Raw genomic sequence first — 17,479 nt, forward strand, 5'->3', positions numbered from 1 at the left:
CAAAAATTCTGGCGTGATTGAAGTGCTGTAAAACTTGTGGGCGGTGCAGATGACTTCTCACTTACCAGTGTTGGTTGGACTTTTGGTTTTTTCCCATCCTTTTCTTCTGGAGACTGAGTACACAAAGAAGGATATTAAGATTCTAAGTTGGTAAATATTTGATTGTCCACTTTTGTAATGTCACAAAGTTTGAGTCGTTATTAAAGTGCTGTAAAACATGGGGCAAGTGTAGATGACTTCCCACTTACCAGTGTTAGTGGGACTGTTGGTTTTTTAGCCCCATCCTTTCTTCTGGAGACTGAGAAGACAAAGAATGCTTATTAAATGCTTAAAGGGAAATCATTTGACTTGTAAATTTTGTAATTTTACAGAAATTGGGTCATGATTAAGATGCTGTAAAACTTGTTGCAGGTGTAGATGACTTCTCACTTACCAGTGTTGGTGAGACTGGTGGTATTTTAGCCCCATCCTTCTCTTCTGGAGACTGAGTAGACAAAGAAGGATTATTAAATGCTTAATGGGAAAACAGTTGACATTCACGTTTTCTAATATTACAAAAATTGGGTCGAGATTAAGGTGCTGTAAGACTTGTGGCAGGTGCAGATGACTTCTCACTTACCAGTGTTGGTTGGACTTTTGGTTTTTTATTTCCATCCTTCTCTTCTGCAGACTGAGTAGACAAAGAAGGATTATAAGTTTCTATATAGGTAAACATTTAATTGTACACTTTTGTAAGTTCAAAAAGTTTGGGTTGTTATTAAAGTGTTGTAAAACCTGGGGAAAGTGTAAATGCCTTCTCACTTACCAGTGTTGGTGAGACTGGTGGTTTTTTAGCCCCATCCTTCCCTTCTGGAGACTGAGTAGACAAAGAATGATTATTAAATGCTTAATGGACAACAGTTGACAATTTTGTAATTTTACAAAAATTGGGTTGAGATTAAGGTACTGTAAACTTGTGGCCGGTGCAGATGACTTCTCACTTACCAGTGTTGGTGAGACTGGTGGTTTTTTACCCCCATCCTTCCCTTCTGGAAACTGAGTAGACAAAGAAGGATTATAAGTTTCTATGTGGGTAAACATTTAATTGTCCACTTTTGTAATTTCACAAAGTTTGGGTCCTTATTAAAGTCCTGTCAAAACGGGCAGGTGTTGATGACTTCTCACTTACCAGTGTTGGTTGGACTTTTGGTTTTTTATTTCCATCCTTCTCTTCTGGAGACTGAGTAGACAAAGAAGGATATTAAGATTCTAAATTGGAAAATATTTTGTTGTCCACTTTTGTAATGTCACAAAGCTTGAGTCTTAATTCAAGTGCTGTAAAACATGGAGGAAGTGTAGATGATTTCTCACTTACCAGTGTTGGTGAGACCGTGGTATTTTAGCCCCATCCTTCCCTTCCGGAGACTGAGTAGACAAAGAATGATTATTAAATGCTTAATGGGAAAACAGTTGACAATTTTGTAATTTACAAAATTGGGTTGAGATTAAGGTACTGTAAACTTGAGGCAGGTGCAGATGACTTCTCACTTACCAGTGTTGGTTGGACTGTTGGTTTTTTAGACCGATCTTTCCCTTCTGGAGACTGAGTAGAAAGACAAGGATTATTAAATGCTTAATGGGAAAACAGTTGACATGTACATTTTCTAATTTTAAAAAAATTGGGTCGAGATTAAGGTACTGTAAAACATGGGACTGGTGTAGATGACTTCTCACTTACCAGTGTTGCTGAGACTGTTGGTTTTTTAGCCCCATCTTTCTCTTCTGGAGACTAAGTAGAAAAAGAAGGATTATTAAATTCTTAATGGGAAATCGTTTGACTTGTAAATTTTGTAATTTTACAAAAATTGGGTTATGATTAAGGTGCTGTGGGGTCAGGCGATGACGACTCACTTACCAGTGTTGGTGGGACTGGTGGAATTTTAGCCCCATTCTTCTCTTCTGGAGACTGAGTAGACAGTGAACATTTAAAACAATGTAAATCGGAAAACATTTGACCTGTAAATATTATAAATGTACCACAATTGGGTCATAAATGAGGTGCTCTAAAACCTGGGGCAAGTGTAGATGATTTCTCACTTACCAGTGTTTGTGGGACTGTTGGTTTTTTAGACCCAACTTTCCCTTCTGGAGACTGAGTAGAAAGACAAGGATTATTAAATTCTTAATGGGAAAACAGTTGACATGTACATTTTGTAATTTTACAAAATTGGGGCGTGATTGAGGTGCTGTAAAACTTGTGGCCGGTGCAGATGACTTCTAACTTACCAGTGTTGGTTGGACTTTTGGTTTTTTATTCCCATCCTTTTCTTCTGGAGACTGAGTAGACAAAGAAGGATATTAAGTTTCTAAATCGGAAAATATTTAATTGTCCACTTTTTAATGTAACGAAGTTTGAGTCGTTATTCAAGTGCTGTAAAACGTGGCAGGTGCAGATGACTTCTTACATACCAGTGTTGGTGAGACTGGTGGTATTTTAGCCCCATCCTTCTCTTCTGGAGACTGAGTAGACAAAGAAGGATTATAAGTTTCTATATGGGTAAACATTTAATTGTCCACTCTGCAAACTTGAGCCAGGTGCAGATGACTTCTCACTTACCAGTGTTGGTGAGACTGGTGGTTTTTTAGCCCCATCCTTCCCTTCTGGAGACTGAGTAGACAATGAACATTTAAAATAATGTAAATCGGAAAACATTTGACCTGTAAATATTATAAATGTACCACAATTGGGTCATAAATGAGGTGCTCTAAAACCTGGGGCAAGTGTAGATGATTTCTCACTTACCAATGTTAGTGGGACTGTTGGTTTTTTAGCCCCATCCTTTTCTTCTGGAGACTGAGAAGACAAAGAATGCTTATTAAATGCTTAAAGGGAAAACATTTGACATGTACATTTTGTAATTTTAAAAATTTTTTGTCGAGATTAAGGTGCTGTAAAACCTTGGGCAGCGTCGATGACGACTCACTTACCAGTGTTGGTGGGACTGGTCGTATTTTAGCCCCATCCTTCTCTTCTGGAGACTGAGTAGATAATGAATTTTAAAATTTTGTAAATCGAAAAACATTTGACCTGTAAATATTGTACATGTACAAAAATTCTGGCGTGATTGAAGTGCTGTAAAACTTGTGGCCAGTTCAGATGACTTCTCACTTACCAGTGTTGGTTGGACTTTTGGTTTTTTATTCCCATCCTTTCTTCTGGAGACTGAGTACACAAAGAAGGATATTAAGATTCTAAGTTGGTAAATATTTGATTGTCCACTTTTGTAATGTCACAAAGTTTGAGTCGTTATTAAAGTGCTGTAAAACATGGGGCAAGTGTAGATGACTTCCCACTTACCAGTGTTAGTGGGACTGTTGGTTTTTTAGCCCCATCCTTTTCTTCTGGAGACTGAGAAGACATAGAATGCTTATTAAATGCTTAAAGGGAAATTATTTGACTTGTAAATTTTGTAATTTTACAGAAATTGGGTCATGATTAAGATGCTGTAAAACGTGTGGCAGGTGTAGATGACTTCTCACTTACCAGTGTTGGTGAGACTGGTGGTATTTTAGCCCCATCCTTCTCTTCTGGAGACTGAGTAGACAATGACCATTTAAAACAGTGTAAATCAGAAAACAATTGACCTGTAAATATTATAACTGTACCACAATTTGGTCATGATTAAAGTACTGAAAAACATGGGCCAGCGGTAGATGACTTCTCACTTACCAGTGTTGGTGAGACTGGTGGTTTTTTAGCCCCTTCCTTCCCTTCTGGAGACTGAGTAGACAATGAACATTTAAAATAATGTAAATCGGAAACATTTTACCTGTAAATATTATAAATGTACCACAATTGGGTCATAAATGAGGTGCTCTAAAACCTGGGCCAGGGTAGAACTTCTCACTTACCAATGTTAGTGGGACTGTTGGTTTTTTAGCCCCATCCTTTTCTTCTGGAGACTGAGAAGACAAAGAATGCTTATTAAATGCTTAAAGGGAAAATTTGACATGTACATTTTGTAATTTTAAAAAAATTTTGTCGAGATTAAGGTGCTGTAAAACCTTGGGCAGCGGTCGATGACGACTCACTTACCAGTGTTGGTGGGACTGGTCGTATTTTAGCCCCATCCTTCTCTTCTGGAGACTGAGTAGACAATGAATTTTTAAAATTTTGTAAATCGAAAAACATTTGACCTGTAAATATTGTACATGTACAAAAATTCTGGCGTGATTGAAGTGCTGTAAAACTTGTGGCCGGTGCAGATGATTTCTCACTTACCAGTGTTAGTGGGACAGTGGGTTTTTTAGACCCAACTTTCCCTTCTGGAGACTGAGTAGAAAGACAAGGATTATTAAATTCTTAATGGGAAAACAGTTGACATGTACATTTTGTAATTTTACAAAAATTGGGGCGTGATTGAGGTGCTGTAAAACTTGTGGCCGGTGCAGATGACTTCTAACTTACCAGTGTTGGTTGGACTTTTGGTTTTTTATTCCCATCCTTTTCTTCTGGAGACTGAGTACACAAAGAAGGATATGAAGATTCTAAGTTGGTAAATATTTGATTGTCCACTTTTGTAATGTCACAAAGTTTGAGTCGTTATTAAAGTGCTGTAAAACATGGGGCAAGTGTAGATGACTTCCCACTTACCAGTGTTAGTGGGACTGTTGGTTTTTTAGCCCCATCCTTTTCTTCTGGAGACTGAGAAGACATAGAATGCTTATTAAATGCTTAAAGGGAAATCATTTGACTTGTAAATTTTGTAATTTTACAGAAATTGGGTCATGATTAAGATGCTGTAAAACTTGTGGCAGGTGTTGATGACTTCTCACTTACCAGTGTTGGTGAGACTGGTGGTATTTTAGCCCCATCCTTCTCTTCTGGAGACTGAGTAGACAATGACCATTTAAAACAGTGTAAATCAGAAAACAATTGACCTGTAAATATTATAACTGTACCACAATTTGGTCATGATTAAAGTACTGAAAAACATGGGCCAGTGGTAGATGACTTCTCACTTACCAGTGTTGGTGAGACTGGTGGATTTTTAGCCCCTTCCTTCCCTTCTGGAGACTGAGTAGACAATGAACATTTAAAACAATGTAAATCAGAAAACATTTGACCTGTAAATATTATAAATGTAACAAAATTGGGTCATAAATAAGGTGCTCTAAAGTGTAGGGCTGGTGTTGATGACTTCTCACTTACCAGTGTTGGTTGGACTGTTGGTTTTTTAGACCGATCTTTCCCTTCTGGAGACTGAGTAGAAAGACAAGGATTATTAAATGCTTAATGGGAAAATAGTTGACATGTACATTTTCTAATTTTTAAAAAATTGGGTCGAGATTAAGGTACTGTAAAACATGGGACTGGTGTAGATGACTTCTCACTTACCAGTGTTGCTGAGACTGTTGGTTTTTTAGCCCCATCTTTCTCTTCTGGAGACTAAGTAGAAAAAGAAGGATTATTAAATTCTTAATGGGAAATCGTTTGACTTGTAAATTTTGTAATTTTACAAAAATTGGGTTATGATTAAGGTGCTGTAAAACCTTGGGCAGGGGTCGATGACGACTCACTTACCAGTGTTGGTGGGACTGGTGGAATTTTAGCCCCATTCTTATCTTCTGGAGACTGAGTAGACAGTGAACATTTAAAACAATGTAAATCGGAAAACATTTGACCTGTAAATATTATAAATGTACCACAATTGGGTCATAAATGAGGTGCTCTAAAACCTGGGGCAAGTGTAGATGACTTCTCACTTACCAGTGTTAGTGGGACAGTAGGTTTTTTAGACCCAACTTTCCCTTCTGGAGACTGAGTAGAAAGACAAGGATTATTAAATTCTTAATGGGAAAACAGTTGACATGTACATTTTGTAATTTTACAAAAATTGGGGCGTGATTGAGGTGCTGTAAAACTTGTGGCCGGTGCAGATGACTTCTAACTTACCAGTGTTGGTTGGACTTTTGTTTTTTATTCCCATCCTTTTCTTCTGGAGACTGAGTAGACAAAGAAGGATATTAAGTTTCTAAATCGGAAAATATTTAATTGTCCACTTTTGTAATGTAACGAAGTTTGAGTCGTTATTCAAGTGCTGTAAAACGTGTGGCAGGTGCAGATGACTTCTTACATACCAGTGTTGGTGAGACTGGTGGTATTTTAGCCCCATCCTTCTCTTCTGGAGACTGAGTAGACAAAGAAGGATTATAAGTTTCTATATGGGTAAACATTTAATTGTCCACTCTGCAAACTTGAGCCAGGTGCAGATGACTTCTCACTTACCAGTGTTGGTGAGACTGGTGGTTTTTTAGCCCCATCCTTCCCTTCTGGAGACTGAGTAGACAATGAACATTTAAAATAATGTAAATCGGAAAACATTTGACCTGTAAATATTATAAATGTACCACAATTGGGTCATAAATGAGGTGCTCTAAAACCTGGGCCAGGTGTAGATGACTTCTCACTTACCAATGTTAGTGGGACTGTTGGTTTTTTAGCCCCATCCTTTTCTTCTGGAGACTGAGAAGACAAAGAATGCTTATTAAATGCTTAAAGGGAAAACATTTGACATGTACATTTTGTAATTTTAAAAAAATTTTGTCGAGATTAAGGTGCTGTAAAACCTTGGGCAGCGGTCGATGACGACTCACTTACCAGTGTTGGTGGGACTGGTCGTATTTTAGCCCCATCCTTCTCTTCTGGAGACTGAGTAGACAATGAATTTTTAAAATTTTGTAAATCGAAAACATTTGACCTGTAAATATTGTACATGTACAAAAATTCTGGCGTGATTGAAGTGCTGTAAAACTTGTGGCCGGTGCAGATGACTTCTCACTTACCAGTGTTGGTTGGACTTTTGGTTTTTTATTCCCATCCTTTTCTTCTGGAGACTGAGTACACAAAGAAGGATATTAAGATTCTAAGTTGGTAAATATTTGATTGTCCACTTTTGTAATGTCACAAAGTTTGAGTCGTTATTAAAGTGCTGTAAAACATGGGGCAAGTGTAGATGACTTCCCACTTACCAGTGTTAGTGGGACTGTTGGTTTTTAGCCCCATCCTTTTCTTCTGGAGACTGAGAAGACATAGAATGCTTATTAAATGCTTAAAGGGAAATCATTTGACTTGTAAATTTTGTAATTTTACAGAAATTGGGTCATGATTAAGATGCTGTAAAACTTGTGGCAGGTGTAGATGACTTCTCACTTACCAGTGTTGGTTGGACTTTTGGTTTTTTATTTCCATCCTTCTCTTCTGGAGACTGAGTAGAAAAAGAAGGATTATAAGTTTCTATATAGGTTAACATTTAATTGTACACTTTTGTAAGTTCAAAAAGTTTGGGTTGTTATTAAAGTGTTGTAAAACCTGGGGAAAGTGTAAATGCCTTCTCACTTACCAGTGTTGGTGAGACTGGTGGTTTTTTAGCCCCATCCTTCCCTTCTGGAGACTGAGTAGACAAAGAATGATTATTAAATGCTTAATGGGAAAACAGTTGACAATTTTGTAATTTTACAAAAATTGGGTTGAGATTAAGGTACTGTAAACTTGAGGCAGGTGCAGATGACTTCTCACTTACTAGTGTTGGTGAGACTGGTGGTTTTTTAGCCACATCCTTCTCTTCTGGAGACTGAGTAGACAATGAACTTTTAAAATATTGTAAATCAAAAAACATTTGACCTGTAAATATTGTACATGTACAAAAATTGGGGTGTGATTAAGGTGCTGTAAAACATGTGGCAGGTGTTGATGACATCTCACTTACCAGTGTTGGTGGGACTGTTGGTTTTTTACCCCCATCCTTCCCTTCTGGAAACTGAGTAGACAAAGAAGGATTATAAGTTTCTATGTGGGTAAACATTTAATTGTCCACTTTTGTAATTTCACAAAGTTTGGGTCCTTATTAAAGTGCTGTCAAAACACGGGGCAGGTGTTGATGACTTCTCACTTACCAGTGTTGGTGAGACTGGTGGTATTTTAGCCCCATCCTTCCCTTCTGGAGACTGAGTAGACAACAAAGGATTATAAGTTTCTATATGGGTAAACATTTAATTGTCCACTTTTGTAATTTCATAAAGTTTGGGTTGTTATTAAAGTGTTGTAAAACATGGGGAAATTGTAGATGACTTCCCACTTACCAATGTTGGTGGGACTGTTGGTTTTTTAGACCCAACTTTCCCATCTGGAGACTGAATAGAAAGAGAAGGATTATTAAATTCTTCATGGGAAATCATTTGACTTGTAAATTTTGTAATTTTACAAAAATTGGGTTGAGATTAAGGTGCTATAAAACTTGAGGCAGGTGCAGATGACTTCTCACTTACCAATGTTAGTGGGACTGTTGGTTTTTTAGCCCCATCCTTTTCTTCTGGAGACTGAGAAGACAAAGAAGGATTATAAGTTTCTATATAGGTAAACATTTAATTGTCCACTTTTGTAATTTCACAAAGTTTGGGTTGTTATTAAAGTGTTGTAAAACCTGGGGAAAGTGTAAATGCCTTCTCACTTACCAATGTTAGTGGGACTGTTGGTTTTTTAGCCCCATCCTTTTCTTCTGGAGACTGAGAAGACAAAGAATGCTTATTAAATGCTTAAAGGGAAAACATTTGACATGTACATTTTGTAATTTTACAAAAATTGGGTCGAGATTAAGGTGCTGTAAAACCTTGGGCAGCGGTCGATGACGACTCACTTACCAGTGTTGGTGGGACTGGTCGTATTTTAGCCCCATCCTTCTCTTCTGGAGACTGAGTAGACAATGAACTTTTAAAATTTTGTAAATCGAAAACATTTGACCTGTAAATATTGTACATGTACAAAAATTGGGGCATGATTAAGGTGCTGTAAAACTTGTGGCCGGTGCAGATGACTTCTCACTTACCAGTGTTGGTTGGACTTTTGGTTTTTTATTCCCATCTTTTTCTTCTGGAGACTGAGTACACAAAGAAGGATATTCAGTTTCTAAGTTGGTAAATATTCAATTGACCACTTTTGTAATGTCACACAGTTTGAGTCGTTATTAAAGTGCTGTAAAACATGGGGCAAGTGTAGGTGACCACCCACTTACCAATGTTGGTGAGACTGTTTGTTTTTTAGCCCCATCTTTCCCTTCTGGAGACTAAGTAGAAAAAGAAGGATTATTAAATTCTGTTGACATGTACATTTTGTAATTTTACGAAAATTGGGTCGAGATTAAGGTGCTGTAAAAGTTGTGGCAGCTGCAGATGACATCTCACTTACCAGTGTTGGTGAGACTGTTGGTTTTTTAGACCCAACTTTCCCTTCTGGAGACTGAGTAGACAGATAAGGATTATAAGTTTCTAAATTGGTAAATATTTAATTGTCCCCTTTTATAATTTCACAAAGTTTGAGTCATTATTAAAGTGTTGTAAAACATGGGGCAGGTGTAGATGACTTCTCACTTACCAGTGTTGGTGGGACTGTTGGTTTTTTTGACCCACCTTTCCTTTCTGGAGACTGAGTAGAAAGAGAACGATTATCAAATTCTTCATGGCAAATTATTTGACTTGTAAATTTTGTAATTTTTCAAAAATTGGGTCATGATTAAGGTGCTGTAAAACATGACTTCTCACTTACCAGTGTTGGTGAGACTGGTCGTATTTTAGCCCCATCCTTTTCTTCTGGAGACTGAGTAGTGTTGAAATATGGTTTTAAATTAGCACATTCGTACACAGGCTAACCTTTACGTTCAGACGAACTTAGACAAAGATCCAGGCTCGGGCAGCTATTAAATTCATAATGAGAAAACATTTGACTTGGAAATTTTCTAATTTTACAAAAATTGATTCGTGTTAAGGTGCTTTAAAACCTGGGTCAGGTTTCGATTACTTCTTTCTTACCAGTGTTGGTGGGACTGTTGGTTTTTTAACCCCATCCTTCTCTTTTGGAGACTGAGTTGACAATAAAGAATTATAAGTTTCTTAATTGGAAAACATGTCATTGACCAGTTTTGTAATTTCACAAAGATCTGGTCGTGATTAAGGTGCTGTACAACCTGGGGCATGTGTAGATGACTTCTCACTTACCAGTGTTAGTTGTACTGTATGATTTTTAGCCTCATCTTTCTCTTTTGGAAACTGAGTAGACAATGAAGTATTTATAAATTCAAATGGGAAAACATTTCATTGACCAGTTTTGTAATTTTACTAAATTGGGTTCATGATGAAAGTGCTGTAAAACCAGTGAAGGTGACTCACCAATTTTGGCAGGACTGTTGAATTTTTTGCCCCATCCTTCTCTTTTGGAGTCTGAGTAGACAATGAAGGATTAACAGACTGTTAAATTTCGATTTATAATTTTTTTTATTTTACATAAAATGGGTCATGATCAAAGTGCTGTAAAACCTGTGGCTGTTACTGATGACTTCTGACTTACCAGTTTTGGTGGGAGTGTTGTAATTTTAGCTCCATCTTTGTTTTTTGTACACTGAGTCGACGATGAATTATTAAGACATCCATTTTTCAAAATCTTGGTTTTTTCCTTTTCCAATTTGGTCCCTTTTTTACCAGCTGTTGATTGTCCATGTACCCAAAATGGTTTTGATTAAATATCACTCAGGTGGGAAGCTTTTAGAAATAAAGCTGACATATATGAACAAACAGGTTGTTTCATTTAATATGATGGTTTTACTCACCACAGCTGATTATATTTTTCTCTTTGAAGGAATGACTTATGTGATTCCTGAGTGAGCAGCCGAGATGACCTATTTCCTTTGGTTCCAGAAGAATGGTGCAAGTTTTAGCATGTCCAGAAAAGAACTTAGAGTTTTTCTTCTTATATCTAGATAAGTACTTAAAGTTTTTCAGAGGTTTTCCATCCATAGTCCACTTGCAGAAATGATTGTCCCCTTCCTCAGGAAAGCAGAACACCCTCTGCTTTCCAGAGGACGTACATTTAGAGACTACCCAGAGAGATGACACAGGAACTGAGAGATAAACCACAGGAGTATTTTTCAAATGTTAAGTTAAAATACAATTGACAGAACAGACATGACAGTCTTATTTCACATTCTATGGATGAAATACAATGTTAGATTTTTATAACTGCTATTAATGTATGAGAAGAAAATAAAAATAAGAAGAAAATATCGGAAGATCAACATACCTTCAATAAACAGCTTCAGAATTCTTGTAACTTTGTACTTTCTACCCTTCTTTAACATAAGTTGATATAAACCGCTGTCGTGCCTTCTAAGGTTAGTGATCTTAACTGTTCCATTATGTGGAAAAAAGCTAAATCTATTGTCCTTTGTACGAGCTACAATCATGTGGGACAGCCAGTGGAATAACTGTGAGCGTTTCTTTGCCCAAATGAATTTAGATAGTTTTGTGGCCTTATCCATTATCCGAAGGTTCACTGTTCCTCCTAAGGCTCCATAACAACGAACTTCCTTCTTTCTGGCATCGCAGGAAGATTCCATACCTTAGAAAATTAGAAAAACAGGAAGGAAAATTTATTTGCATGAAATCATTTTTAAAACCCCACAACAGCAAGACTTAACCTTGAATCAAAAAACAGTTTTTTCAGCCAGCTGATGACTGTTCAGTTGAACCAAATGAGGAGAAGCAGCTTTCAGCATCTATGCACCAAAAATTTGGAACACACTTCCAGAAAACTGTAAAACAGCTGAAACACTGAAATCCTTTAAATCTAGACTAAAACGCACCTGTTTAGAATTGTATTTGAAATGTAATCAATTAAAAATTTGATGGTGTTAAGCCAGAGTGTCTCACTGTGGCATTTTAGGGCAATAAGACTAAACAACAGTTTCTACTTAAGAGCTGTTGTTGGACTGAACACAGCTAATCCATCTAAAACCTTCATTAATTTATTCTTAACACACCAGTTGTATATGTTTGTTCAAGAATTGCTATATTTAAATTTCATTGTGCTTTATTCGTGGGCAACTACATTAAATGGAATTCTGATTCTCATTCTAAATTAAACAGTCCCTACAGTCCTGCACCAGTGATGTCAAATTGCCAAAAATGATTGTCCTTGCTGAAAACTTTTGTTTTTTAAACGCAGGACAGCTGTAGTTCCTTACTATCAGTGAGTCCACGAAATTGAGCTAATCCAAAACATTCTCCTATGATATGAGAAATCTGAGCTGTAAGTCCTTCCTGGAGGAGGACATCTGCTGAGAAATGCAGATAATAGCCAAAGTTTTCTATCTTCTGCTATCAACTTTTTACTGTCATGAACACTGAAATAATCCAACATCAGTTTGTTTGTTTTTTCTTGTGTTTTCTGCTCTGTCTTCTCAAAACCTCAGCTGCCCATGGCAGATGGTTGTCAGTTATTCCTACTTTGACTGCTATTGTTATCAGTAGTGGTTGCATTTCTGCTTTTTCTATAATCATTTCATGCCAAAAAAAAAACTACAGATACCTAATTAAAAACGACAAATACATTAATTTGACATTAATGCTAACAAAGTGTGTACTAACTTAATTTGACAACAAAAACTTTATTATCAATAAGATATGATTATCATCCACACAGTAATGATGTGTGTGTCTGATAATATCAGAGGCATGACCCAATGCAGACACAGCAAATGAAGACTTTGATTTTGGTTTAAGAAGAAAACTTTAAGAATATCCTTGAAATCCAAGGCATTAAAAATGAATCAACGTAGAAAATATTAAACAATGTGTCATTAAGAGATTTCACAATGTAGAATGTATGAGAAATCCAGACAAAACAACCACACAGTCAATAAGGTGTTATGTGAAAAAAATCATGAAGAGCTCACCACAACAGACTCCTATCAGCATCAACTGCAGTCCAATCACAGCTTTCATGTCTCTAAAAAGATGAGCTTTTGTTGTTGAAGAGCTGTTAAAATAAACATATTCTACAGTTGATAGCATGCCCTGTTATTGATTAGCTTCAGAAAAAATATTGTACAAATACCTTCGGTTCAGGTAATTGTTAGCTTTTTCTATCACTCAGCTCTTCTGTTGGGAGCCCAAGGAAAGGAGCTGGAGTCAGTAGCAAGCCAGAGACTAATTTATTCTTGACCACATGTAAAGTTGTACAGCACTGAGCCTTTTATGCAGTGTTACCACAGAAAGAGCCCAGAAATCAGAGTACATTACATATTTATCTTCTTTGGTAAGTACGCCCCGGACAATAGGCTGGACTTAGGAATACGCCGCAATCTACTTGGCCATATGCTAATACCGTGGGCAGGCCAGCTTCTGCATGTCCAGTCATTACAAAGTGATACAAAAGTGTGTTTTGTTTCATGCATGTGACTAATTGCAGCAGACCTACTGATAGCAGAAGACCTTGACAATATTCCAGTGCTATTATTGAAGAAAATAGGTGAAACAATCTTTCCATTTGTGATGCAAGCATAAAATTTGCAACATGTATCTACTGTTGGGGATGGCAAAATTCAATATGGCAAACCATTTGTCAAGATGGCTGACACATCTGACTGAGGTCAAGTCTTATGGATCACATAACTGGTAAAAAAAAAGAAGAAGAAATAAATAATATCCAATCTTTTTTTTTTTTTTTTTTTTTGCACTGACATGTTGCTTAACAGTAATGTAAGTCATTTCCATTCCTAATCCATAGAGTTCTATAGGACATTGAAGTTCTACACTTTGCAACTAGAACAGCTTCAACTCTTCTGGGAAGGCAGTCCCAGAAAGAGTTGAAGGCTGTCTATGGGGTTTTTTCACCATTCTTCCAGAAGCGTATTTGTGAGGTCACATACTGATGTTGGACTAGAAGGCCTGGCTCTCTGTCTCCTCTCTAATTCATTCCAAAGGTGTTCTATCAGGTTGGGATCAGGACTCTGTGCAGGCCAGTCAAGTGCATCCACAACAGACTCTGCCAGTCTGGTGTGGAAAGACTGGCAGAGTCTTTCCATGTCTTTATGGCAAGATCCATGTCTTTATGGACCTTACTTCGTGATCTGATGCACAGTCATATGGAAGACGAAGGGTCCAATGAAACTGTTTTCACAAAGTTGGGAGCATAGGATTGTCTAAAATGTTGCTGAAGCATTCAGAGTTCCTTTCATTGGAACTAAGGGACCAATCCCAGCTCCTGAAAACAACCCCACACCATAATCCACCCACCACCAAACTTCACACTCAGCACAATAGTCTGACAAGTACCGTCGTCCTGGCAACCGCCAAACCCAGACTCGTTCATCAGATTGCCAGAGGGAGAAGCGTGATTCGTAACTTCAGAGAACGCTCCTCCACTGCTCAAGAGTCCAGTGCCGGCGTGCTTTACAACACGGCATCCAATGCTTTGCATTGCACTTGGTGAGGTATGGCTAAGATGCAGCTGGCCACCATGGAAACCCATTCCATAAATCTCTCTGTAGACTGTTCCTGAGCTAATGACATGAAGTCTGGAGGTCTATAGTGACCTCCAGCAGAAAGTTGGTGATGTCTTCTGTGCTCTTCAGCATCTGCTGACCTCGCTCTGTCAGTTTACATGGCCGACCACTTTGTGAATGAGTTGCTGTCGTTCCCAAACACTTCCGTTTCCTCATAACACAGCTGACTGTGGAATATTTAGGAGCGAGGAAATTTTAACGACTGGATTTGTTGCACAGGTGACATCACAGTTCACAGAGTGACCCATTCTTTCACAAATATTTGTGAAAACAGTCTGCATGCCCACGTGCTTCATAGACCACAGTGAAATAGCACAAGTTTAGATCCATTATCAGCTCTGACCAGTAGGGCGCGATCTCGGGCCTGTTCATATCTCAGGTGATATGAACAGGTCCTACTGGAACATTCAGTTCCTCCAACATGTAGTCTTTTCAGGGTTGTTACATTGTTTACTCTTAAAATGAAGGATAACAAAAAGTGCACCATGTTCTTCCAAGTAAGTTCAAGGCCTGAACTTGATGTGTGAAATTAGCTAAAATTGCATGTTTAGCTAATTACCATAATTAGGCTTCTTTTTCTCATTTAACTGTCATGTATGCTGTGTTTCTCTCCATTTGTAAACATATGGATATGTCTTTTTCTTTGGTGGACTTCCATTAGATGAGCCTAGAAGGATCTTAGCTTGACCTTTATCATCCTTCATCTCTGAAAACCTCATATTTTTATTATAATGTGTTATCTTGGCTGAAGATTTGAAAAAAGTGTTTTGTTTTTCTAATCAGTTTTTCTTGAAAATGTGTTATGTCGTTGTTTTTTTGTAATCTTCCAATAACCTGTTGTACCTTTCTGTGACCATTATCTATATCTGCACAGAAAAAAATCTGAGTCATAAACAGGTCATCACAAAATCTGACCACTTTTTAGACAAGTTAACTTCTGTATGTGTTCTTGACTGTTTTTCAGAGAGAAGAAAACAAGCGAGGTTGTTGCTGAATGCCAATAGTGCTTCATGCAAAGAAATAAAATAATGTCTGCTTGATAGGCCTTTTATGAATGTTTGATGAGAGAATCAAGACGAAAACACAGAAAAGATTGATGATCCATGTACCAGTTATTTAATTGTTAGGTTTTTTTTTAATTTGAGAATTAAAGATTGAAAAATTAAAAAGACATGATTCGATATTAATTTTCTGGTGACATTCAAAAAATGCAAAACCTTGATGTTTTTTTGCATGTCTTGCTCTTTCCTCGCATCGAAAATGAAACATTTATAAAACACCTCATTTGATTGTTGCTCTGTGTTTCAAGTGCCCACTGCAGCCAGAGAGGCGGGAATCCAACAATCTTTACGGCTTTTGTGTTTGAGTGTAATATTTCAGATGACTTAAATATTAGGTTCTCACAATGTTACTTTGGTGAATAAGGACCAAATGTCTCCAAGTTCACATGGACATTTGTATGTGATGAAGAAAGAATGAGCACACATATTTATCGTCTTTGGTAAGTACGCCCCGGACAATAGGCTGGACTTAGGAATGCACCGCAATCTACTTGGCCATATGCTAATACCGTGGGCAGGCCAGCTTCTGCATGTCCAGTCATTACAATGTGATACAAAAGTGTGTTTTGTTTCATGCATGTGACTAATTGCAGCAGACCTACTGATAGCAGAAGACCTGGACAATATTCCAGTGCTATTATTGAAGGATCTGACAGGAAACAAGAGACACAAGTGGGTTTAAATACACAGGGAAGGTAATAGAGCTTTGGAACCAAAGTCATTGCATTTGACGTTTATGTCTCGGGCAGTTGCTCTGCGCCATTTTTAAAGGCCACAGACCACAACAAAGTTTATTCTGGAGTAATGGGCATTTAACTTAAGGTTGATCTGATTTATGAACGCTAATTCCAGCCAGCTGTTCTCTGTCGCTCCCTCGGAGGTTCACTTGGAGACATTTCTGAACCAAACGCTGCTGTAAATAAATGCCTTGCCTTGTGACCAACTGATACAAAAAGTGTTAATTTATGCTATTAATAACATACAATTCTAGGACAGGATCATTACATGTTCACTTCTTACCTGAAATATGTTAGACACAACAAATATTTAAAGTGTGATCTATTTCAGAGCATTTACTTGTCACCTTTATTGTTTAGTCTGAACTGTTTAATTACACATTAAATGTTTAAAGGTGGGCTTTTTCATCTGGTTTGATAGTTTACATTAAATGTTTACTACAAAATGTCTACGTTCACTTTAATCACATAAAATATTTATTTAAAAATATAGTCTTTCATTACATGTATGTTTATTACCTGAAATATTTTAAATATCCAATTTTTACTTAATATGTGATTCATTCATCACCTGTTTATATGAAACTTAAAGTGCTTGAATCAAATATTTCATGAATGTTTACCATGTTAAATTATGAAATGAGAGAAAACAGCCACTTCATATATTTCAACACAAATAGTTCATGTTTTTCTTCAGAATGTGCAGCCTGGCTGAGCTCCTCTCCAGGCGTTTTCCTCCTCAGCCTCTCCAACTTGCTTTCCTCCTCTGTAGAACACACATCAGTATTAATACTTTAAATTATAACACTAGAAAACTTAAATAGTTTACTTCACAATAATGGAATAACCTTGATGTCCACTGACAGAACTCTGACTATACATAAAAAATATAAGTCCGACCTAAACAAGGTTGGCCACTTAAATGAACTCAACATACTGAACATGAGTAACCCGGACAAAATCATTGCAAAAAATTATGACACAACAACAATAAAGTGAATTTAGACACTCACCAGAATGGACATGTCTGGAGCAAACTTGTAGATAAAAAACACCCACAAAATCCAAATCCTCACACCCGCATTTAGCCCGTTGACCACGAGAGATAGACCGGGGAAACAAGGTTGTTGTTAGAATGTGAAAGTGTTTCAGGTATGTGACTAATTACAGCAGACCAACTGATAGCATAAGACCTTGAAGATATTACAGCCCTCTTAGTGAAGCAAATAAGTGAAACAATTTCCAATGGTGATGTGACATACTACTGGCCATAGCAAAGCTCAATATGGCGACCATTTTTCAAGATGAC

At 37.3% G+C, this 17,479-nt stretch overlaps 2 protein-coding genes across 2 annotated transcripts; both read right to left on the reverse strand.

Annotated features, from left to right (window-relative positions):
* Positions 1 to 273: 273 nt before the first annotated feature.
* LOC129379180 (transcription factor SPT20 homolog) lies at positions 274 to 5,961 on the reverse strand. Its single transcript, XM_055059830.1, has 15 exons — positions 5,936 to 5,961; positions 5,750 to 5,800; positions 5,564 to 5,614; positions 5,378 to 5,428; positions 5,192 to 5,242; positions 2,597 to 2,647; positions 2,266 to 2,316; positions 2,081 to 2,131; positions 1,895 to 1,945; positions 1,718 to 1,768; positions 1,532 to 1,582; positions 806 to 856; positions 620 to 670; positions 434 to 484; positions 274 to 298 (listed from the first exon to the last, which is right to left on the reverse strand). The coding sequence occupies exons 3-15, from the start codon at positions 5,596 to 5,598 to the stop codon at positions 274 to 276; spliced, it is 621 nt and encodes a 206-aa protein (XP_054915805.1). The 5' UTR covers positions 5,599 to 5,614; positions 5,750 to 5,800; positions 5,936 to 5,961.
* A 108-nt stretch (positions 5,962 to 6,069) lies between these two features.
* LOC129379181 (uncharacterized) lies at positions 6,070 to 13,078 on the reverse strand. Its single transcript, XM_055059831.1, has 27 exons — positions 12,923 to 13,078; positions 12,762 to 12,844; positions 11,108 to 11,425; positions 10,638 to 10,928; positions 10,379 to 10,512; positions 10,201 to 10,251; positions 10,030 to 10,080; positions 9,844 to 9,894; positions 9,581 to 9,631; positions 9,410 to 9,460; positions 9,224 to 9,274; positions 9,051 to 9,101; positions 8,865 to 8,915; positions 8,680 to 8,730; positions 8,494 to 8,544; positions 8,297 to 8,358; positions 8,122 to 8,172; positions 7,936 to 7,986; positions 7,749 to 7,799; positions 7,563 to 7,613; positions 7,383 to 7,433; positions 7,001 to 7,061; positions 6,826 to 6,876; positions 6,641 to 6,691; positions 6,455 to 6,505; positions 6,269 to 6,319; positions 6,070 to 6,171 (listed from the first exon to the last, which is right to left on the reverse strand). The coding sequence occupies exons 2-27, from the start codon at positions 12,808 to 12,810 to the stop codon at positions 6,070 to 6,072; spliced, it is 1,986 nt and encodes a 661-aa protein (XP_054915806.1). The 5' UTR covers positions 12,811 to 12,844; positions 12,923 to 13,078.
* Between the last annotated feature and the right edge of the window lie 4,401 nt (positions 13,079 to 17,479).

This window comes from Poeciliopsis prolifica, unplaced genomic scaffold (assembly GCF_027474105.1).
Source record: "Poeciliopsis prolifica strain line A6 unplaced genomic scaffold, Auburn_PproV2 SCAFFOLD056, whole genome shotgun sequence".
NCBI classification, from domain to species: Eukaryota; Metazoa; Chordata; class Actinopteri; order Cyprinodontiformes; family Poeciliidae; genus Poeciliopsis; species Poeciliopsis prolifica.

Bases quoted from the DNA above. Each gene is read 5' to 3' on its own strand.
- LOC129379180 (XM_055059830.1), bottom strand. From the start codon at position 5,598: ATGGGGCTAAAATTCCACCAGTCCCACCAACACTG. The intron at 1,769-1,894 runs GTAAGTGAGTCG...TTTTCTACTTAG, and splicing joins CACCAGTCCCACCAACACTG to TCTCCAGAAGAGAAAGATGG. The intron at 485-619 runs GTAAGTGAGAAG...TTGTCTACTCAG, and splicing joins CAAAAGTCCAACCAACACTG to TCTCCAGAAGAGAAGGATGG.
- LOC129379181 (XM_055059831.1), bottom strand. From the start codon at position 12,810: ATGAAAGCTGTGATTGGACTGCAGTTGATGCTGATAGGAGTCTGTTGT. The intron at 9,895-10,029 runs GTAAGTGAGAAG...TTGTCAACTCAG, and splicing joins ATACAGTACAACTAACACTG to TCTCCAAAAGAGAAGGATGG. The intron at 6,877-7,000 runs GTCATCTACACT...TTGTGTACTCAG, and splicing joins CTAACACTGGTAAGTGGGAA to TCTCCAGAAGAAAAGGATGG.